The following is a 21,731-nucleotide window of genomic DNA, read 5'->3' as shown; positions in this document are numbered from 1 at the left end:
CAAAAATCATGGATTACAACTTTAATTAGTTACCGAAAAGTTTACATTTGGGAGATATGACTACTACTCTCAGTTTTTGCACCATCCTATCACACACCGAGCACTGCACCCTCAACGCAACTGATGTTTTAGCAACACACACGTTTTTGTCATCAGCAATACATCAAACTAATAACCTTGTCTAAAAAAGGACAATGGGGGCTATGACAGAGGCTGTGGTGCTCTCCTGCCACACGTAGGTGGCACACACTCGCCTTATTAGCCAGGTCAAACATAATCAGTGATAGACACGGCAGGGCTGCTTAATTATGGCTGGCAGCTGGCAGCGGGGGCCTTCCTTTAGGGGCCGGGTTATGCCCATGCATGAACCCCCCTCCACACCCAACCCTCCACCAACACCCACCCACCCACACTGCCCTAAAATGGTGAATAAATCTAACCTCCCTTTTGTTTGGAGTGATGCATGTGGCAGCCCCTTCATTTAAAGCAAGACTAAAAATGTGGACAGAATTCGGAATTAATAGAGGGGAATGGGGCATTAAATTAGTGTAATTGCAAGGTAACAGTGGGGTGTGTGTGTGTGTGTGTGTGTACACACACTGTAGGGCCAGTTATCATCTGTATGCTAAACTGGGTTTGCGTATTTCACCTTGCAATGTGTGTGTGTGTGTGTGTGTGTGTGTGTGTGAAGATAATAAAAATATCCCTTCAACAAGAACAAACCCTTTCCTCTGAACAAACCAACAGTGCACCTGAGCTATTACAGGGCTCTGATTTTTCAATTTCATAACACAGAAAGCCAGACAGCCTGTTTGCTGCACTTTAGATGACACAACAGATGTATTCACATGGCAGCTTCCTCCCAACTAGGCAGAACGCATTCTGAAAAGGCACCTAAGCTTCTGTCGCAAACAGCTTGTAAATCTGCACTTAAATGAGAGCAAGCGAGAGCCCGACTCCTGCCTGTCTGCCTGCCTGCTGTGTCACAGAAGAAATATGGCTTCATGAAGTTTGTAACCAACACAAGGGGGGGGAGAAGCAGTCACAGGCTGATATACTGTGTGATTATATGGTTTCTACACCAAAATGTTGCTCCGATCAAAACAGTCCACTCTGTGCTTTTGCATGCAGTGAAAAACAGCAGTGTGTGTGAGAGAGACAGAAAGAGAGACAGTTTGAAGCCGCAAGCAGTTGTGCACTCTGATCTCCCAAGGCTGTCTGTCTACACACACACACACACACACACACGCACACGCACGCACACACGTGCACGCACAAATGCAGACCCCCAGGTTCAGCCCCCTCTGGTATATTGATCCACTTCATTCTGCCTCAATGAGATGCAGACAGCATCCCAGCACCCAGACCGCTCATAATCATGATATAACACTGGGCTGTATTGAAACCTGCCATAGGAAGCCATAAATCGGATAATGCAACAGCCGAGATAATGAACAATATCAGATGACATATCGATGTTGTCATGCACGGCCCATAATGAAACATAAATGTGTGTTGTGTGTTGTTAGGTTTGAATTGGTGCACCCATGCAGGAGCAGACACACAGATGCAAACCTGTTTTTGTCCTGCTCCATGTAGTGTGCAGGGGAAGTTATGAAAGCCAAGGAGCTGTGCACTTTTAAAGCTGGACCTTGGAGAGCTCTCCATTCACTCTCAATTGCCACTTTCTGCTCTGTGTTTATGTATTTTTGTGTACGTGTGTGTGTGTGTGTGTGTGTGTGTGTGTGTGTGTGTGTGTGTGTGTGTGTGGTGTGGGTGTGAACTTAAATCCACTTTCCTCTGCTCCCTTCCCCTTCAGCCTCTCCCCATCACATCACAGCGTAGCCATGGCAACTATTCTGATCGATCCACTGCCATCTAATACCAAATGTTTCTCCAAACCAAAACTTAAACAATCAGGCAGTCGTCAGTGACTCGCCGGTGAGGTTATGGCTCCAGCAGAGGAGGATGATGGGAGTGGGGTTTGCTTGTCTTATTGTGAGCTGTGGCAAGATGGTGAAGTCAGTTCAATAAAATTCAAATTATTATTATTATACTGTGCTATAAATTTGTTCTTTGCAGACAAATAATACAACTGATGAATAGATCATGTATTTATTGTCAGCTTGTTTGGATAAAAAAATATATATTAATGTGGCCCTGAGAGCTCAAACACTGCAACTAAACAAAAGCAAATGAAGAAAACATCTTTTCCAATTCTAGAACCTATTAGTATTACGACAAAACTGCAAAGGGAAAATAAACAACCAAATAGGCCTACGAAAACCGGCTGAAAAAACACACAACAGAATCCAATAAAGAATACACAAATACAGAAAATACAACCAAATACAAAAACATGCTGTACAAGTGTTTATTTCTAAATACTGCCAGAGCCACTGCATAATACCAATGAAACAAAGAAAATCAAATGTAATACAGACTTCAGTGCCTGCCCAACAGCTGGAGGGGGTGTATGGGTTTATGTGAGGAGGGATGTGTCACGTTTACTTTATGTCAACAAGCATGGATAGCTGGTCAGGGTTCAGGGTTCACACTGTGATATTTCACCATGTCTCTGTTCCCCTAAACTCACAGTGTTTGTATCCAGAAGCGATGCGGCCTCTCATAGCAGATCTCTCTGTCTGTCTGCGTCTTTTTATGTCTTGTGTGTGTGCGTGCGGAGGGGAAGACAGCACAACCTTTCAAAACAAAAGCAGAATTAAACACAGAGAGGAAGAAGAAGTGAGGAAGAGGGAAAGATAGAGAGAAAGGATGAATGAAGAGAAAGCTTATTACCAGAAAACAGATGGCCCCCCAATTCACAGTGGCCCCACTGGGACATGGAGGGACAACTCTTTGCACCTCCGGGTTACCGGCGCTGCAGAGAGGGGTGGGGCACTTAAACACGACTGTGTGTGTGTGTGTGTGTGTGTGTGCACTTTTGTTTGTTAACTTGTAAACAAAAAAGCAAATTTGTGACATTTCTGGCAAGTTGCCATTCTTAAGATTCCCCAGGAGCCCAGGAGATGTTTAAAGACTTTGTTGCAACGAAAAATGGATTTGGAAAGGCAAAAACAACTCAGCGATGCCACGAGTTGTCTCTTTTTCCTCTGCGGGTGCTATGAAAACCATCGGACATGCATATTCAAAACAGCGGAATAATCCTTTAAAAAACACACACACACACACACACACACACACACACACACACACACACACACACACACACACATTTGGCGTCACCTTTTATTTCATCAAACCATCACTCAACATCATCGCTGGGCGAGCTAATGTCACAACATCCGTAAAATGAGATCTCACACGCACTTGAACATTCACACTCTTTTAGTGTATGTGTGTGTGCATATGCAACTGTACGAGTGGACACACACACACACACACACACACACACACACACACACACACACACACACACAGATGACAAGCAGTGAGTGGAAATGAAGGATTTGGAGTTCCATCCCGTTACATTATGCAGCAGATGGCGTTCAGGCCAAGCCCGGCCAGGCCTCTCCCAGGAGAGAAAGAGGGGAAGAGAGAAGATGGGGGAGGTGTAGAAGGAGGGGTGAGGGACAAAGCTGTTGACGTTTTAACTTGCGTGAATGCACGTGTTTATTTCCTATTTTTTGCCGGACTCCCTCTTGGGTAGCCCGTGGGACAGAATCCTTGTTGTCCCCTCTCCTCTCCTCTCCTCTTCTCTTCTCCCCCTTCTCTCCCACTCCTCTCCCCTCTTGCCCAGCTGAGACTACACCTGAGCCCAGCCACGGAGGCCTCGACCCCAGCTGACCCACGCCAAGAAGAAGGAGACAGAGGAGGGAAAAGGTGAGAGTGGTGGGAACGAAAAATTGTGGTAAAGCTGCAGGTAAAGTACTGTAGGTGTGTATTAGGCAGAGATTTTGGGAGGAAAAGTTCACATTTTACACTAACTTGCATCTTTGTTCTTATTTCACAAGATTTAAGCTGTTTCAGTAAAGCAGCTGTAAAACTCGCTAATTTGAACAAGATTCACACACACACACATGCACCACAGTTGACTTCATCAAATGCCACAATCAATACGCACACACACATACAGAGCGGCCTGTTAAGTCCCCCCAGATCTTTGCCCCCGGCGCTTTTTGTTTTGTGTTTTCCGAATTAATTGAGCCAACGCTCAAGTGTTGGGCCAGATGTCACTGCGACCTGTGGGGATTATTAGAAATCTGTTTCCCTCATTGTTTATGTGGACCCCTTCAAACCACAACGCCTCGCGCTCTTCCCGCTAAAGTTTCAGGGAGAAACAAGCCCCAAACCAGATTGCTAATGTACAAAATAACAGTCTCCAGCTCCAAGAATGGACACGGAGCCTGAAAATCGACATGTGGGACATTCTGGGACTTTTCTGTCCCACCTCCAATGACCATGGCCTGTGCCCAATGACCACCAGGGGCCCCCTGATGCCCTCCCAGTTTGGCCTGAACAGCGGCATGCTCCTTGGCAGAGCTGTGGGCCTAATGAACCCATCAGCCAGCTGGAGGCCCTGGATGGAGGGACAGGGGCCACTTGGGAGAGGCTGTGGGGCCAGAGGGAGAGAGAGAGTAGGGGGCGGGCAGCTGGCTGAGGTGCTAGGTATGAGGAAGATGGAGGTGTAGGGCGGCTGAGCTCACCAACACAGTAAATGAGGCAGGTGCAGCTTCAGAGGAGGGTTGGGGGCTGAGACACGAGGGTCAGCGGGCAGGAGGAAGAGGTATGGGAGGCTGTGGAGCAGCTAAAGATTGTCAGTTATGAGAACTCCCTCACTTTTCCTGAAGCAAGAGACTGGCTTGATTTGTTGCTACAACTAAAATCTCTTTCAAAGAAGAATAAAATTTGACATTTTACAATGTAGTGAGAGAATAAGAGATGTACTTTTGTGTGAATTTCGAAACAGCTGGGTTGTTTGCTGCCTAATAAGGCCTCCTCTTGCTCTCTGAAGTCATCACACTTATGTCAGCATCATCAACAAGACGCTATCATCCTGTTTGCTGCACAATCAACAAACTCATCACCTTCCTCCTATCTCTCACTGTTTAGTGCGTGTGCGTGTGTGTGTGTGTGTGTGTGTGTGTGTGACTGCACGTCCATGAGAGAAAGTAAGCACCTTTGTGTGTCCATATGTGTCTGGGTGGCGGAGAACGCGCTGGGCGCCCTGCTGGGAGCACAGATGGTGCCGAGGCCTGCCACTGCAGCGCTGACGATGGCCACATTCTCACATGGGACCCCCAGCTTTCTGGATCCCACACCTCCTGTTCAGGCCTGAACTCCCCCTCCACCCCCCTCCCTACACACACAAAGCCAGGGTCCAGGCCGCTGCCTATTTCACTACCCTGGAAGAAAAGACTGAACACAACACATGGACAAGTTGGCGTTCACACACTGCCCAGAGTGTTCCCATGTGCGTGAGTGTGTGTCCGAGTGATGTAAGTGATGCAAATGCGAGAAGAGTTACATCGCTGTCAAATTAAGAGTTTCTGATACTAAACGCTTAGTCACCACAACTTCTGCAATCTTCTTTTTTTCTGTCTTGCAAACTGCATTTTCTTCCACTTCGTCTTCATTTTTGCACACTTTCATTTTTCTCCTCCATGTCTGCTCCTCTCTATTTTTTCTTTCCGGCCTCTAATTTTCTTCTCTGTCCCCTCTCCCTCTCCCAGATGCCCCCTGTGGCTCGCGGTCCACCTGAGAGAAGCCTCATACATCTCCTGACAAAGTGACTAATCCTTCCCATTTCACAGCTCCATCCCACTGCTCCCTGAATGTTCAAAAGTGTGTGTGTGTGTGTGTTTGTGTGTGTGTGTGTGTGTGTGTGTGTGTGTGTGTGTGTTAGATGACAGGTGGGAGTATGTCACACGAGTTCAAGGTGTTTTCTGTTGTAACAAGCGGCTCTGACAGCTGCGGGGTCTACTGAGCTCTGACTGATTAGAGAAATAACTCCATTACAGATGTCTCGTCACTTTCTCGTCACTTTGCAACTTATTGATGACAGCTTCTTTGAAATGACGTCCACCTACACACAAAAAAGGTATTTTCATGGTCTTTAAAGCAATTACAATTTTTTTTTTGCCTTAGCCTGGGATACAATGCGATCCTTTCCAAAAACTCAGGTTTCAAATTTGCATCTTATTTCCTCAGAAACTCTGCAGTATTAGGCCTCAGCTGGATTGGTAATATAAGCCCTGCAAAGAATAATCATGACCATAAATCAGTGTACTGCTTCCTGTGTGTCTGCCAGTTCTGAATGATTATGGGAAGCACAGCGAGAGGGCATTTCAACCCAGACTAAACTCCTGTTCCTGAGGTGGTCTTTTTAAAGGAATATTTCACCCTAAAATGAACAAATTAAGCTTTTTGATTGGAATCATCATTGGATAATTTCAATAGCTTGCAAGTTAGTTTGGTTTTCAAAGAACCTTAGAGGGTTGAAATATTCCTTTAATGCAATAGTAATGGTCTGAGTTGTGTTAAAAGGACCGTCTGTCATAAATGAGTACACTGTGTGTACTGTGTGTTTGTCATGTAAAAGACAAGTATCCATCTTCTTGGTGATGCACAATTAAGTTTTCCCTAATATCAATCTTTTCAAAGGCATATGTTACTCTAAAATTAATGTGGAAGAAAAAATGCCATGAATATGTAGATGCTCTGGTGTTATAGAGGTTTTGCCAACATTATATAATCTTATATATTGTATTGCATAAATGCATACAGAGCTGTCTGTGAGCCTTATTTCGTCTAGAAGTACTCATCTCTTCTTAATTCAAAGGAGGGTAGACTTGCTAATGTTGCCTATCTTCCTGCATGCATGAAAAAAGGACTTGATGCCTATTTTAGCTGTTCTTTTTGGCCACTTTTGGGCAGCACAACAAGCTGTAAACACAACACTGACATCCCGTTTAAAGTGGATATTTTTGGGGGTTGAAATGTTCCTAATGCAATAACATGTCTTGTTAAAGCAGAACCAGCTTTGCAAGAAGGATGTACTGTTGAATCAATCACAACTGCAGACATGATCTTGCCGTGAAGTTTCTGGATGTTCAGTATTACATCTGATTGTAATTGTGATGTAAGATGATCTTATGGGAAATTCAGTGCACATTAACAAAATGCCTTTTACCAGCAACGTCATGGCTAAACCAAGTCTCATCCCTCTGACTGATATGACCATTATCTGGTGACTACACCCTGCAGTTTGCTTCCCTGTCTCCACAGTCAGTACATCAGCTGTGGGATGTAATTGCAGCAGGCACAAACAAAACAGCCTTGGAGGGGTCCTTCATGTCTTTGGCCGAGGGCCTTGCAGACTGAGGAAGAGCCCCGGCGACGCAGACCACCAAGCATAGACTTTCTCCACTTCTCCGTCTGTGGAGCAATTAGGGTGGTGGGGCGTGTGTGTGTGTGTGTGTGTGTGTGTGTGTGTGTGTGTGTGTGTGCGTGCGTGCGTGCGCTCCAGCTGTCAGGAGGCCTCTGTCTCCTGGTCCTGACATGTCTCCGATACACCCCGCTGTGAGTCTCTCTGTGTCACACACACTACACGGACCCGGCCGGAGCCCAAGGCGAGCTGTCCGTCATCCCACACACACACACACACACACACATTCTCTCTCTCTCTCGCTCTTTCGCTCTCTCTCTCTCTTTCTGTCAGACACACACATGCTGATTTCACACTGATATGGTCCTGGCACTGTTGTAGTTCTTCTCTCTCGCACTCAGTGTGTGTGTGTGTGTGTGTGTGTGTGTGTGTGTGTGTGGCAATAAGCATGGCGGTGGCTGCGGGCCACGGCAAGTCATCCGTGCTTCCCCTTATCGTTTTAATCACCTCGTTAGGCGCAGCTAGTCCCCACACTTACTGGCCACTGCCCCTCCTCTGGAACCGTGCTCTCATGACCCACTGCTGGTGGTGCCACCGGGCACAGAGATGCATGATGGGAGGAGGGCAAGAAGAGTGGAGGAAAAGGAGCAAAGAGAAAAGGAGAAACTTTATACCATCCACCAAGTTTCCTCTAAAAAGCTTCACTTTCGCCGTGCAGGGTTGTGTCAATATGCCTTATATTAACATAAACAACACCACCAACATATTATTACACTATTGAAGATATTTTCAGTTTGACCAGTGGTGCTCCTGGTCATGTTTCAGATCTCTCTTGTTAGGAGTTCCATCAATGACACGTTTCCTCTCTAAACTTCTCACATTGTTTCTTTTCAATAACTGTCCGATGCCCAAGAGAGGTCAAATTATTCAATATTTTACACAAAAAAGCAAAAGTCCAAAGGATGAATATACATTTTTGTGTCTGAACTGTTTTTCCTTCTTCTTTCCTCTCCCTTTAATTAACTCAGGACCCCTCAGATGTATCCCCTGACCCTTGGACCCTGAAGGGGACTCAGTTGGGAACCACTGGACTAATGTAACAGTTAGTTAATTAGTTAACAAAACGAATATAAGAATTTGTTTAATTTGAATCCTAGGACTTCACAGAATAGGATACTTAAAAAGCTAATGCTGTCAACATCACCCTAAAACATTTTCTTGTGAAGTGCTAAACTTTTATTATTTTCCAAAAGCTGAAATGATGAAACAAGTATGTTATCTTCTGGATCTGACTTTCACATCGCTTCTATCAGATGTCCCCCCCTCAATCCTCTTCTCCTTACGCTCTTCCTCTCTCTATGCTATTGCAGTAGCGACGGAGGCATTGGTAGTGACATAAACCAACCTGAAAGGGGCTTGATTGAGAACTCAACATTTAAGTCACTTTAAGTCACAGTACAGTACAATTTTGCTACAGAAACAAGGAATCACATATAGGAAAAGTTTAAGTTTTTATTTTACACATCAGACAATGTGACACATCTAAAACACTGATGCTGTCTAAATCATTCTTTAAATTATTCATTATTTTCAAAAGCCATGACACAAACAAGTAGGCTGTCTGAATTGTCCATCTCACTGAACTGTTGTTGAATCAGGGAAAGTACTATTAACTTATCTTATTATGTCTTATCTTACATAGAATGTAGACAAATAAAAAGACATTTTAGCATGGACTTCTGACTTTCAAGCAATCACATTTGCGTTTAAGTTGAAAAACCTCCCTCGCTCTTCCTCTCACTACCTGCACTTAAAAAAAAGAAGAAAAAAAAAGTTAATTTTTAAAAATGATTCACCGAAAACCTGCGCACGTGCACAAACTCACAACACGGACACGCGTATTTATTTATTTGTCTTGCTATCCTTTATCATGCACACATCTCTGCTTTCCCTTTGCCCACTTCTCCCACGGGAGGGAGAGCGCTTGAGGGCTGAGGGGCGTGAAGAGAGAGGGAGGAGGTGTGTGTGTGTGTGTGTGTGTGTGTGTGTGTGTGAGAGAGAGAGAGAGTGTGAGAGAGAGAGTGAGAGTGAGAGAGAGAGAGAGAGAGAGAGGAGGCGGCGTTAGACAATACCATTCCTCAAATATATTCCATCCCCTCCGTCCCTAAAGTGAGCCTTTATTAGTCGGGATCGTTTGGATTGTATCTCGCATATGACACTTGGTGGAAGAAAGACTGGAGGAAAAAAAGAGAGGGGATTATCTTTGAACTGCCTTCCGATCCGCTCATTCCTGACACGGGAGAGCCGCGCTTATCTCGCCCCTTTATCTCCATCTTCCACAGGCGGATGGACGAGAAGCCCTGGCTGCACTTTCTCCACTATCTGCCCATCTCTTCTATTGTCTCTCCATCGCTGGGATCACACGGGGGGGCTGACTGATCCCTGCTCACATCATTATTACCTTCTTTTTTTTGTCACCGATCATCTGTATAAGACTTCGGGACCGTCTTGATGTGCAGAAACACGTTTGACCCCCAGCCCGCGTGATTCCCATGTTGCAAGTTCGCTGGTGAAAAAAAAGTAAAACTAGTTCATATATTTATTTTAATTTATTTAAAATTTTCCGTGACACATCTTGATGGTTGTTAGGTGGAATATGACTTAATTTGGAGTTGAGGCTCCGCTCAAGAGCGTTTTTTTTTTTAAGTTGGTTTCCTGAAGATTTTGCCTCCCAACTCTTTGTCAAGGTGAGTCTCAAATGTGGAAAACAATTCTGCATAGGCTACACAAACGAAGTTTGTTTTGAAATGCTTGTGCCTCCATCAGCGGTTTTTCTATTCTTTATATGCCGCTGATTTCGACATTTTTACTTCCCTCGTTTTTATAAAAACACTAGCTCCAATAATTTCATGTCAAGCAGATGTCAACATTATTTTTGCCGTCTTGTGCCTCCATGTTGTCAAGTCACTCTGGCTTCAGCCAAACAGATGTGTTCATCACACTGTGACAGATGGCCAATTCTTATTATGTTAATTCACGAAAAAGAGTTTCTCCTTCTAAAATGAGCCCAACTCGCATAATTATTATATTATATATATATATTTTTTAAAGGATTATCAAATAAAAATTAATCAGTTGATATGACACTTTAAGAATGTGATATTTCTCCTAATTGTGCGAAGGCCGCAGGCTTTACAAATTAACTATTACACGAATTGTTCGAGGCATTCATTATTTATGGAGTTTAATGTCATTATGCAACGAATAGGCCCTGGCACCTAGACAAGCACCCGCTGTGACAGCTCTCATTCTGGGGCCTCGGGGTGGCAGAAAACACTCAAAACAATTACATTTAATGGACTTTTTTTTCATTCTTTTTGTGTGTTCTTTGTGAGTTTCTATCAACAACAGACGTATTAAGAAGATAAGACATTGGAGGCCTCATTGTTTAAAATGTAGAGAGCCTATAATAGAAATGTATGTGTCACACATGCAGGGGCAGTTTCCCTTGGGTTGGGAGAGAATAGCATAAATCACTGTTTTAAGTGGCTGGGTTGGCTCGGTTAGTAGAGCGGGCGCGCATATGTAGAGGTTTGTTCCTCGACGCAGAAGGTCGAGAGTTCGAGTCCGACCTGTGATGGTTTCCTGCGTGTGTCTCCCCTTTCATATCTCAGCTGTTCTATCCATTAAAGGCAGAAATGCCCAAAAATAATCTATAAAAGAAAATCACTGTTTTAACAGCTGGGTTTGTCCACACCACAGGTTTCTTAAGGAGGAGTGAGTGCCAACATCAGAGAATAAAAATGATGCTGAGCCCGGACCAGGCGGAGGCGGACCTCTCCTGGACTCAGTCCGACCCGGAGTCCATTCTGAACGGACTCAAGTCGGCCGGCTGCACCTCGGACGAGCCGGCGGAGGGCGAGGAGAGGGCCAAATGTAAAGGCGACCAGCCGCTGAGCAGGGAGGAGAAGAGGCGGAGGCGGAGGGCCACGGCCAAATACCGCTCGGCCCATGCCACCAGAGAGAGGATCCGGGTGGAGGCGTTCAACGTGGCCTTCGCGGAGCTGAGGAAATTACTCCCCACTTTGCCCCCGGACAAGAAACTCTCCAAGATCGAGATCCTCAGACTGGCTATATGCTACATCTCCTATCTCAATCATGTGCTGGATGTTTAAAAGTCAACCCCCCCCCTTCCATGAGAGAGAAATGGTTTGGTTTGGGGTTGACAGGACTCAAGTGCACGCTGGGCGTCAATCGGGTATGGCAAGGTTGGCAGTTAGGGTCGACTGATGAGAAGCAGCTATAGCCTACCCAGTAAGTTTGTAGCCTTTCATAGCTGCTATTTTCTGAAGACGTTACTTTCAAATTTGTCAATTGAAAATGAGTCAGGAATTTGATTCTAGATTCCGGAGACAAGTTAGGCCTACAAAATAAAAACTAAAAAGCCTGAATGAACATTTTAATGAATGCAGGTTATAAACACACGTTTCATCCCATGTTTTAACGGCAGGTAGCCTATAAAATGTCAATGTCAGCATCTGCAAACGGATATCGGCCTGACACCTGTGTTACGAGCTCCCATCTTACTTTGACTTCAGGAACTTACATTCAATCGTTGAGCTTTTAATTAGCCTACAACCAACAAAAACTAAATCAGCTAACTTTAAAAACAACAATCCGCCAATTCAAAATTTAGAGGCAAAATGTATGAAACAACTTCTCCTACCAAATGAAAGCAGCTTCTCCCCGGATGCTGGGACTTTGCCATACCTGCTAGTTGACTGAGTTGACCCCCAGTGTGAGTCCAGTGTTGGTTATTTTGATGGCGGCGGTGTAAAAGTTGTTGAAAGCCTCAACCTTCAGTCCAGACCGCTCACTGAACAAAAGCAACAAGCGCCGAGTCGTTTGAGCTGTTAGATGCAATAATGCGAATAATGATTATTATCCGACATACATGTGGGGGGAGGATGGGCTGCACGAGCCCTGCAGCCATTCATGTTTCCCTCCCAGAGGTGATGTATAGTGGAGAGGAAAATGTGGAGAGTTATCATGGATATCAAGAATTTGGGTTTCAGAGAAACTTTAATTTCCACATGAAATCCCCCTAATACAAGATATTAGTTGACTCCTAGTACGTCATGAATATATTCAAGCCTAAAAACGAAGTCCTCCCCTCACTGTATTCATTTGAGGTCTAATAACTCTAATAAACACTGGGGCATTTTCACATCGAAATGAAAGGATGTAAACGAGATAGCTGCTTTAGATCTAGTTTAGATGATGTTTTCCGTAAAGGAAGAAAAAAAAAAAAAGAAGAAAAAGTGCCACTTATGACATATAAAATTGTGACCTTAATCATTTTTTTTAAAAGTGTATGGAGTTATTTATTTAATTGTGTTGATATTTAAGGCTAATTTATTTATGTTGATATTATAGGCTGGCGTCTTTTTTGTATAAATGTATATTGTTTTGTTGCTTCTATATTTTAGGCTGTGAAATTGAAATTGGAAAGTGGTGGTGTTCTACTCTTAAAAAAATGGCACTTTCTGTTAATCCATAACTTATTCGTTTGATGTAGCCTATGTTTGATGTATGTCATTATCTTTTGTTTTTTACTGTCACGTCTATTGCCTATCAATAGCAACGATAAGCACTTCAAAATGGGGATCAATGGCCCCATAAATGTTTATTTCCCTAAACTATTGTGTTGCTCAAAGAACAAGAATTGGGCTGCCTAGAAAACAAAAATGCATTCAATTTAAAAATGACAGAATAAGGTAATCATGTGAAGAATGATTATGTCAAACAGTTTCTACCACCAAGGGGTTATCATGCGATAAAGAAGCAAACCCCCTTTTTTTGCTGTTACCAAAAATGAATACTAATGATTTCGAAAATAGACTGAATTTATTCTCTTCAATGTTTTGATGTTATGTTTTGGATTTATTTATTTATTTGTGTCTGCTTTGTATTACTATATTCAATAAGTAATTTTATAGTGAAGAAAAAAAAAAAAAACATATCCTCTATCCAAAGATTTTTTGTCTCTTCAGGGTTGTGTAGGCTACTTGTTGCTTTATGCAGATCTTTTGTAGTAGAGGTGTCGTGTGACAGCTGGTTTCTAATGGACAAACTTTTCATATTTTCCGGTGTTATTTTTAATTAAAACGGAAATACTTGAAAACAAATCTCTTTCCTGTTTTGAAATATTTTCAAAAGAAAGTTACGACGGTTTTTGAGTTTGCAATTTTAGAAGAAAAAAATAAAGAGCAAACAGCGACAGCTGTTAATATCCAGCTGATTGGAATGATGGATACGGCGCATGGATGACGTCAGGCTCACGCTCAAGTTGACGCGCGCGTACATGCACTCGCGCGGGGGGTGCTATAAGCGCTCAAGCAAATCAACACGCACACGTACATACACACACACACACACACACACACACACAGCCTACTGTACACACACACATACACGATGCAAGGTGAAATACGCAAACCCAGTTTAGCATACAGATGATAACTGGCTACTGTATACACACACACGCACGCACGCACACAGTGGTCAGCAGCTAAAGGCAGTGGTAGCATACATGTGTGCTCCTGGCTGAAAAGCTCTCTCCCTCCCCAGAGAGGGGGCAGGTGTTACTCCAGACGAGCCAAGACAACCAAATTACTGGCCGTCTGGCACCTCCCGTGGGAAACACGGGGAGAGAGGAGGGATGGAAATTTATGAGCGAGCGAGCGAGCGCCGAGATATAATATTGCCAAATGGTATGAACAAAAAGATCCAAATATTTATATTCATTTGTGATATATGCGCCCATTCCCATCGATTGGGCTATAAAAAGCTTGTAGTTGAGTTACAGAACAGGAGATGTAGAGGATGTGTGAATGCTTTTATCCAAGCCACATTAGATTATCATGAGTAAACCCTTTTTTTTTCTCCTTTTTTTTTTTTTGCACAAGCATGGCTGGCCCTAGTGGGAATTGAACCCTTCACCCTGGAAATGCCACAGTTAAGCTGTTCCAATTGAGCAACAGAATGCATCATGTCAATAAAAGTCTATCTCTCTCTCTCTCTCTCTCTCTCTCTCTCTCTCTCTCTCTCTCTATCTATCTATCTATCTATCTATCTATCTATCTATCTATTCTCAGGTGGCAGCTGCAGTGAGGCTTTAGCGAAGCCATGTTTCTCGTTTCAAATCTTTTCAGACTGAAGGTAGCATGACATGTTCTTTTCTATTCAGCTCAAGGGCCTCCTGTGTCTTGTTTTTCTATTTGGCATCCGTCAGTTTGTCAGTCATCTGCCTGACTTTCTTGTTGGACCTTCAGCTGCGCCCACACGGGCCAAGAAAGTTTGTATGGTGACAAGGCTGCCATTACAAGTCAGATTGACATTTTGGAAATGAACTTTAAGCAAGACTGCAACTTTTAAAAGAAGAAATAACACATTGTTTCTCTTTCTATACAACAACAGACATTAGTGAGTTACTGCAGTTTCTGTTCATGGTCACATTTCATTCACTCTTGGTTAGGTAGCCCAATCGTAGTGTCTCGTTGTTTAGCTGTCAAGTCGACAACTTCTCAACGCTCTCATTGAGAGAGAGACCGACTGGTGAACTCAGTGGAGGTTTTAGCAGCTAAAGAGTCAGATATTTCCCTCAGGAGGTGGTAAAGACCAAAAACAGAGATAAAAGAGGGTGAATATTGGCGTGCATTTGTCCGGTGGCCAGAAACAGGATTCCAAATGAATGATAAGTAACTCCTGGATGTGTAAATAAGCAACTGTTTCCTGACACGTTCCCCATGTTAACTTAAAAGGTGATAAAATGTGTGTTTACAGCTTGTTTCTGCTGCTCCAAAGTGGCAAGTTTAGGGCAGGTTAAAAGCAGTTGACTGAGGAGAAATGTAGGGAAATACAATGTGTCATTGTACTGTTAATGCTACGGTGGCCACTGTTCAGTAGACTACTACATTTCGGCCTCGGGTCATTCACACCAATTTGACTGCTGGACCGTTGTGTGTTTATTCGTCCCAAACAGCTTGTGTACTGTACAGGCGTTAGCTGTAAACGAGCTAGCAGTTCAGTTCAGCCTTTGGCTGAACTCAGAATTCAGCAGAAACTCTTTTTTTTTTTTTTTTTTTTATGATATCCCTCCAATTTCTCTCCTTTTTCTTCCCGTCTCTGTACGTTTATGAAGCATATTCACTGATGCGCACATTTTTCACTCCAGTTGAAACTCACCCAGCAAATTTGCACCCACTTGCGTCTTTTGGTCGTCTGAACACAGAAACAGTCAAAAGATGTCACTTAGCAGAAGACAATCACATGAGTCACAAAATAAAGGCGGCGGATTTGTTACATTGAACTAAAACTGGCACTCTCAGCAGTTCAATTTAAATGTTTGATAATCACTTGATTTTCATTAGAACATTTGTTGTACATCATTAAAACCTGACTGGTCCAGTATTACAGACTGCTCTGACAATGCTTTTACAAAAACAGAAAGAAAGAAAAGAACCCCAATATGTTGCAGCAACAGATTGTCCTCTTCAGAACACAAAACAAGCTCTGCGATTCTGGCATGGCGTGGAGTTAGACTTCTGCTCAAGCTTATTGAATGGAGGAGTCCATCTGTACGTCCCTGTGAAGCACTACAAGGCCATTTGTGCTCCTCATCCCAAAAGCTTCCGTAGCATCAGTCCTCTTCAATTTATTCTTTACAAACCCCCAGAAGGGGCAGGGGAGAGAAAAGTGACAGGCGAAGCCCAAACTGCTGAGGGCACTGAACAGCCTGGCCGGTGCATGCTTGTGTGTGTGTGTGTGTGTGTGTGTGTGTGTGTGTGTGTGTGTGTGTGTGTGTGTGTGTGTGTGTGTGTCTGTGAGAAAGTACCACGTTTCACCACGACCCCCCCACCCTCTTTGCACCGTGGGATTATGTAATGGTGGAGGCCGAGGAGTGACCATATGTCAGGAGGTGCGTGTAGACAGCAGGGGATTATACAGCAGCCATTATCAGCGTTAGGACATCCTTCTCCTCATCATCATTCAGGTATAAACACACACACACACACACACACACACACACACACATACACATAGTGTTCTACACACACCCATTTAATTCTGAGAGCTCACTAGCTCAGTGTAAATTGGACAGGGAGAAAGAGTATGACAACAAACAGCCATATGTTCACAGTACTAGGAACAACATTTGGGGCTTTTGGTGCTGCCTCATTTTTTCGCCCTCTCTTTTATTCTCCACATCGTTGGGTATTATGGAAGTGTTCATGTTCAAAACAAGAACTCCCCCACTATATTGCAGCTCTGCACCCCCCTTCTCCTCTCTCTCATGGAGGTGTGTGTCTGAGGGAGTTCATGGAGCATGCCCATCCTTGTGCGTGTGTGTGTGCGTGTGTGTGTGTGTGTGTGTGTGTGTGTGTGTGTGTGTGTGTGTGTGGTATGAAGGGTACGAAGTACAAAGCCTGGTCCATGTGTTGAAATGCAGCCCCCGGGATGGGCCGTATTATCCCTGCCTACTTCACCAGCAGGGTCCCGGGGCTCGAGCTGGCTCGTGGCCCTTTGTCTCCAAACAGATGGAAATGGGCAGAGGAGAGGAGAAGTGGGGAATCAGAGAGAGAGAGAGAGAGAGAGAGGACGAGGAGGAGGAGGAGGAAGAAGGGGGGAGGAATAAAATGGATGGAGGAAGAAGAAGGGGAGGGGAGGGGAGAGAGAAAGAGTCAGTCTGTTCTCATTAAGTGCTGTATTGAAGACGACGTCCCCCCACAATGCGTCAGCAGCGGCGGATGGTCCCCCTCTCATTCAGACTCACGCTCTGACCATCTGTACCGCCGGCCTGTCATAAGGTGTGTGTGCATGCATTAGGCCCCGGCACACGGCCCAATCTGGTGAGTTAAAATGGTTATATTCATTGGGTTTGGTTAAGATCTTTTAAATCCAATTGTTGGCCCTTTGTTCTGGACGCCTCATTGGTTGTGAGTCACTGCGAGTCAGCAGGGGAGTTTATTCAACATCCTGCTGTCCCTTTTTTTGAGTCTCAGAGGCACGCATATGCAGCCAAGATGCAGGTTTATAATTGCTGAATCCTAAAGACATTATCTTAACTTTAATCCTCTGTTATTATGACTAAAAAATTAATTTTTTGCTCATCACTGCCCTGTCTTGAACTTAATTCTCCAAAATGTTTTATCATTTCTCATAATAATCTAGTGATTGTTGTTTCAATTGACTGATTATTTGTTTGGTCTATACAATGTCAGCAAATAGCAAAAAATGCCAGTTTCCAGAGCTCATGGTGACGTCTTAAAATGTCTTTTTTTTCAGTTTACTACTGTATATCAAAACCAGAAAATATTCACATTTTAGAAGTTGAAATCAGTGAATTTTTGAGTTATTGCTTGAAAAAAATACTTAAATTGTTTATTTACATCAAAATACGTACTGATCCATCTTGATTTTTGTTACTGACCCTTTCTTAACTTAAGATATCATAAGAATTTTTTTGTATTACATTTTTCTGGTCTCCTCACATTATTTAGCATATTAGCTCGGTCCCTTATGAATGAGGTAAAAATGCCAGAGCTGCCTTAAGGCCCTTACTATTACACTTTATATTGTACTTTAGTGGAGCCCCAAAAAGAGGCCTTCAGGACCCCTGAAGGTCAGGGGCCACGGGTTATATTTCTATTTTGGTAATCCAGCATTGGTTCTTTGTGACTATAGTTGTCTCAATACACTTTAGAGTTATTATATATGTTGGTATATGGTATTTATGCCTTTTACTGTATTTGTTCCGGGTTTCATTTTTATATAGGCTAGTAGATATAGGCTGCAATATAGAAGATGTTTATAATGTATACAGAATCCAAGTTAAAAAAAAATCATTATAACCTACTTGTGCTTGCCTGTTCTTGTACTTCTACTGCTGTGACACTTTGCTAGCAATAAATTGAGAGTCCAGTCTCAAATTTAGCTTTTCGTTTTTTTGGGTTTAAATGCTCGAAAGAAAGAAGTTTGCCCTAAACAAGATGTACCTTTATATGAAACATATGAATTTACAGTACATATACATTTTTTAAATGTCATTCCATCTTGAAAACCACACCGTATATGTACACCTACTCGGATTGGGCCTTTAAACCTTATTTGTCACACACTGAATGTAATTTGCCCCTGAACAGAGAATCTCATCTGGCTGACTGTAAAGTGGTCTGACAAATCTCACATTCACCCTGCAGTAGACTGAATATCTTTCTCTTTCTGTGTGTGTGTGTGTGTGTGTGTGTGTGTGTGTGTGTGTGTGTGTGTGTGTGTGTGTGGTCTCATAAACTGCATCTCTTCCCACTTCGTCTTCATTTCTACGCACGTTCATTTTTCTCCTCTATTTACCAAAAAACCCTCTAAACTCATAAACTCCGTGTCTTTGGGGAGGAATCCATCCATCTTCCGGACACCAAATTGAATTGATCTCAGGGGCCCCCACCTCGCCTTTTCAATAGGGGCCATCTGCGCGCGCTTCCCTCTTTGAATAAACGTGACAGCACGTGCTGCTGCTCGTCTTCACACGACGCGCGTGCCTACGAGCGTACCTCGCTGTGTAATCTGATTTCACTGCAGCTGATTGATTCACACACCGGGCCATGGAGGTCTTTTGTTAACTTGTAGATGCTATATTGATTTTTTTAATTAGTCACTTCCCTTATAATTCACTTTTTACTTTTAACCAAGCTAAAATAATTGCAGAATGACTTCTAAACAAACAGAGCAGAACACAGACAAACACAAATTATTAGGCTAAATGATTTTTTTTTTTTAACTTATAAAACATGTGAGGTGTAAGGTACAGCAAATATATAGAGAACATTCATCTGTCTGCCGGGTGGAAGAGTTCTGATGTGCCTTTTTTTAAGCTTTCAGCTCATGTCATAGAGACAAAGTGCCACATGGTGGCGCACTTATCTTAAACTACGACGCTTGACAGCTGATGATGCACAGATTCTGAGAGAGAATCAGTATGAAAAAGATGTGTATCCACAGAGAATGAATCTAAACTGTGATAAAAAAAAAAATACAAATCAAAATAAAACAGGAGTTTAGTCTGTTATTCGTTAATAGCCTACATCAAAAGTCCTTTTTAAATATGCAAGTATAATATAACCACTGCTGGAAGTACTGAAGTATATTTTAATATCCTTCATGTTCATATACCCATCTGACCTCGACCTTTTCTAAATATGGGTGAATACAGAAATTGTTAATACAGATATTGTTAGAGATTAAACACACATCCCCCATCCATGACGCAGCGTGTTTATTTGGCTCTCCATTGGGACAGAAAGGGGTCATGTCCCAGTCATGACCTCCATTGTGTTCTGGAGGGGATGAGATATATCTAAGGGTGTGTGGAGTGTGTGAGTGTGTGTGTGTGTGTGTGTGTGTGTGTGTGTGTGTGTGTGTGTGTGTGTGTGTGTGTGTGTGTGTGTGTGTGTTGGGGTAAGGATGCAGTTCAAAGGAGGACAAAATATTGATTCATATACAGCTGTGTAATTGCTCGAGGCATCTGTTGCCTTGTGGTTTGAACTTTCAAGTCTGTTTGGAGTCTGAATGAACTGGTCCGAGACCCCCTTTGTCTCGTGACACAATAGAGGACGAATGGCAGCAACAGCAGAGTAATGTGAAATCAATTGGTGGGGATATATGTTTTAATTGATTTTGTGTAGCCTTTATTTAACCAGATGTACTTATTGAGCACTAGTATAGGAATTGGAAAGTGTGTCTACGTATGCACATGCATGAGATAAATAGTGAAATGCATTAATTGTTCAAATGTAGTTTCTGTGATTACATTAACAGAATAATAATTCTTAAAAGCATGTCATTTTGATATCATTCTAAATCATACCAACTGATGCTGTCAACCAATCAGGGTGCAGCATCAAGACTTAAAAAAAATGCTTTTCACATTCATTCCTTTTAATCAGTGGGAGTTCAACATTTTGGGAAATTTGCTGATCTGATTCATTTTCTTGCCCAGACTTACATGAGCTCCAGTCGCCATGCTAAGCTAACTTGCTGCTTGCTGTAGCAGCGATATATTTAGTGTACAGATAGGAGAGTGGTATTGATCCTCTCATCTAGCTCGCAGCGCGACACTGAATAAGAATATTTCTCAAAATGTCAAACTATTTCTTTAAAAGGAAGCAATTATTACTTGTTTGTAGGTTATGACCAGGTCAATCAAAGAGTGACTTCCCTGTTTTAATTCAGAAGGTAAAAATATTAAGATGTTCACAAGAAGATAGAGCACAAATTGAAGGAATTTCAGGAAGAATGATTTTGTAGATGTTTATCTTTTTGTCTTTTAGCAGTCCTATCCTGTTAATTGTATTGTTACTCTCATGTTTACCTTGCTGGATAATGGATTGTTAGCATTTGAAGAACATTCTTCTTGTGAGCCACAGTTTATTTAAAAAATATCTCCAAGACTGAAAATATAACTCTTAAATAAATCTCTTCCTCTGAGGACACTTGGACAATACAATAAAGCATTCCTGTATTTTACGTCAATAAAAAATACCAGTGCCCCCAAGCTTTTCCTGTACCACTTTAATATGAGTTATAGCCGTTTTAGCAGTAGGGGAGGGAGTGTTGAATATCCAATAGTTCTGTGTTCTTCTTCATTAAATGGCTGGAAGTTATTTGACAGAAAAAGGAATATTTGTTTACATTCCCTTTTAAGAGGCTGCTTCAAGGCCTCAGTGACTTCATTGTGTCTCTTTCACTGACTGTGTCCAGGCCAGATTGCTATCACGCCACTGTTTTGTTCTGTTGCTTTGAGCGGGTGAGTGGTTGAATCACTGACAACTGTTTACCTTGTTCAACTTCATGAGCTGTGACAGAAACACTCTCTTTGCGTGGATGGATGAGAGAATAGATGGTTTTGCTCTTGTCTAAATATAAAAAAAAATTAAAAAAAACTTTGTGAATTGAGTAGAACTTTATACTAGCAATGCCGTTTAACAACAACAGAATTTAACCTCTGAAACCAATTTTTCGTTTCATTTAGTTGTAATATGTGTGCTTGGTGTTCTGAACTGACTTCAACCAGTGTCATCTTTGGAGAGAGAACAGATGATGATCCAGCTTGTTTCCATGGCATCAACAGTTTTATTGATCGCTGTCGATTTTCGCCGCTGACATGGGTGACATCCATGTAAAGCAAAGTCTTGTTCAGGCAACAGTAACTGTGTGAGATCCTGCCAATCTCCGCTCCCATCTGCTTGTTTAGAGCGAACCTCACTAATCAGACAAATGGCTTCTAATGGTTTTGATCGTAAGGAGATAATCAATTACAAATCAT

General features: G+C 42.7%; 1 protein-coding gene across 1 annotated transcript; it reads left to right on the top strand.

Annotated features, from left to right (window-relative positions):
- The first annotated feature begins 11,151 nt into the window (after positions 1-11,151).
- Positions 11,152-11,523, top strand: LOC144512553 (helix-loop-helix protein 2-like). The gene has a single exon (XM_078243315.1). The coding sequence runs from the start codon at positions 11,152-11,154 to the stop codon at positions 11,521-11,523; it is 372 nt and encodes a 123-aa protein (XP_078099441.1).
- The last annotated feature ends 10,208 nt before the right edge of the window (positions 11,524-21,731 follow it).

Source organism: Sander vitreus, chromosome 24 (genome assembly GCF_031162955.1).
Source record: "Sander vitreus isolate 19-12246 chromosome 24, sanVit1, whole genome shotgun sequence".
Lineage (NCBI taxonomy): Eukaryota > Metazoa > Chordata > Actinopteri > Perciformes > Percidae > Sander > Sander vitreus.
Note: the sequence above shows the minus strand (reverse complement) of the source record. Positions and strands in the feature narration are given on the sequence as shown.

Coding starts and splice junctions, on each gene's coding strand:
- LOC144512553 (XM_078243315.1), top strand. CDS start 11,152: ATGATGCTGAGCCCGGACCAGGCGGAGGCGGACCTCTCCTGGACTCAG.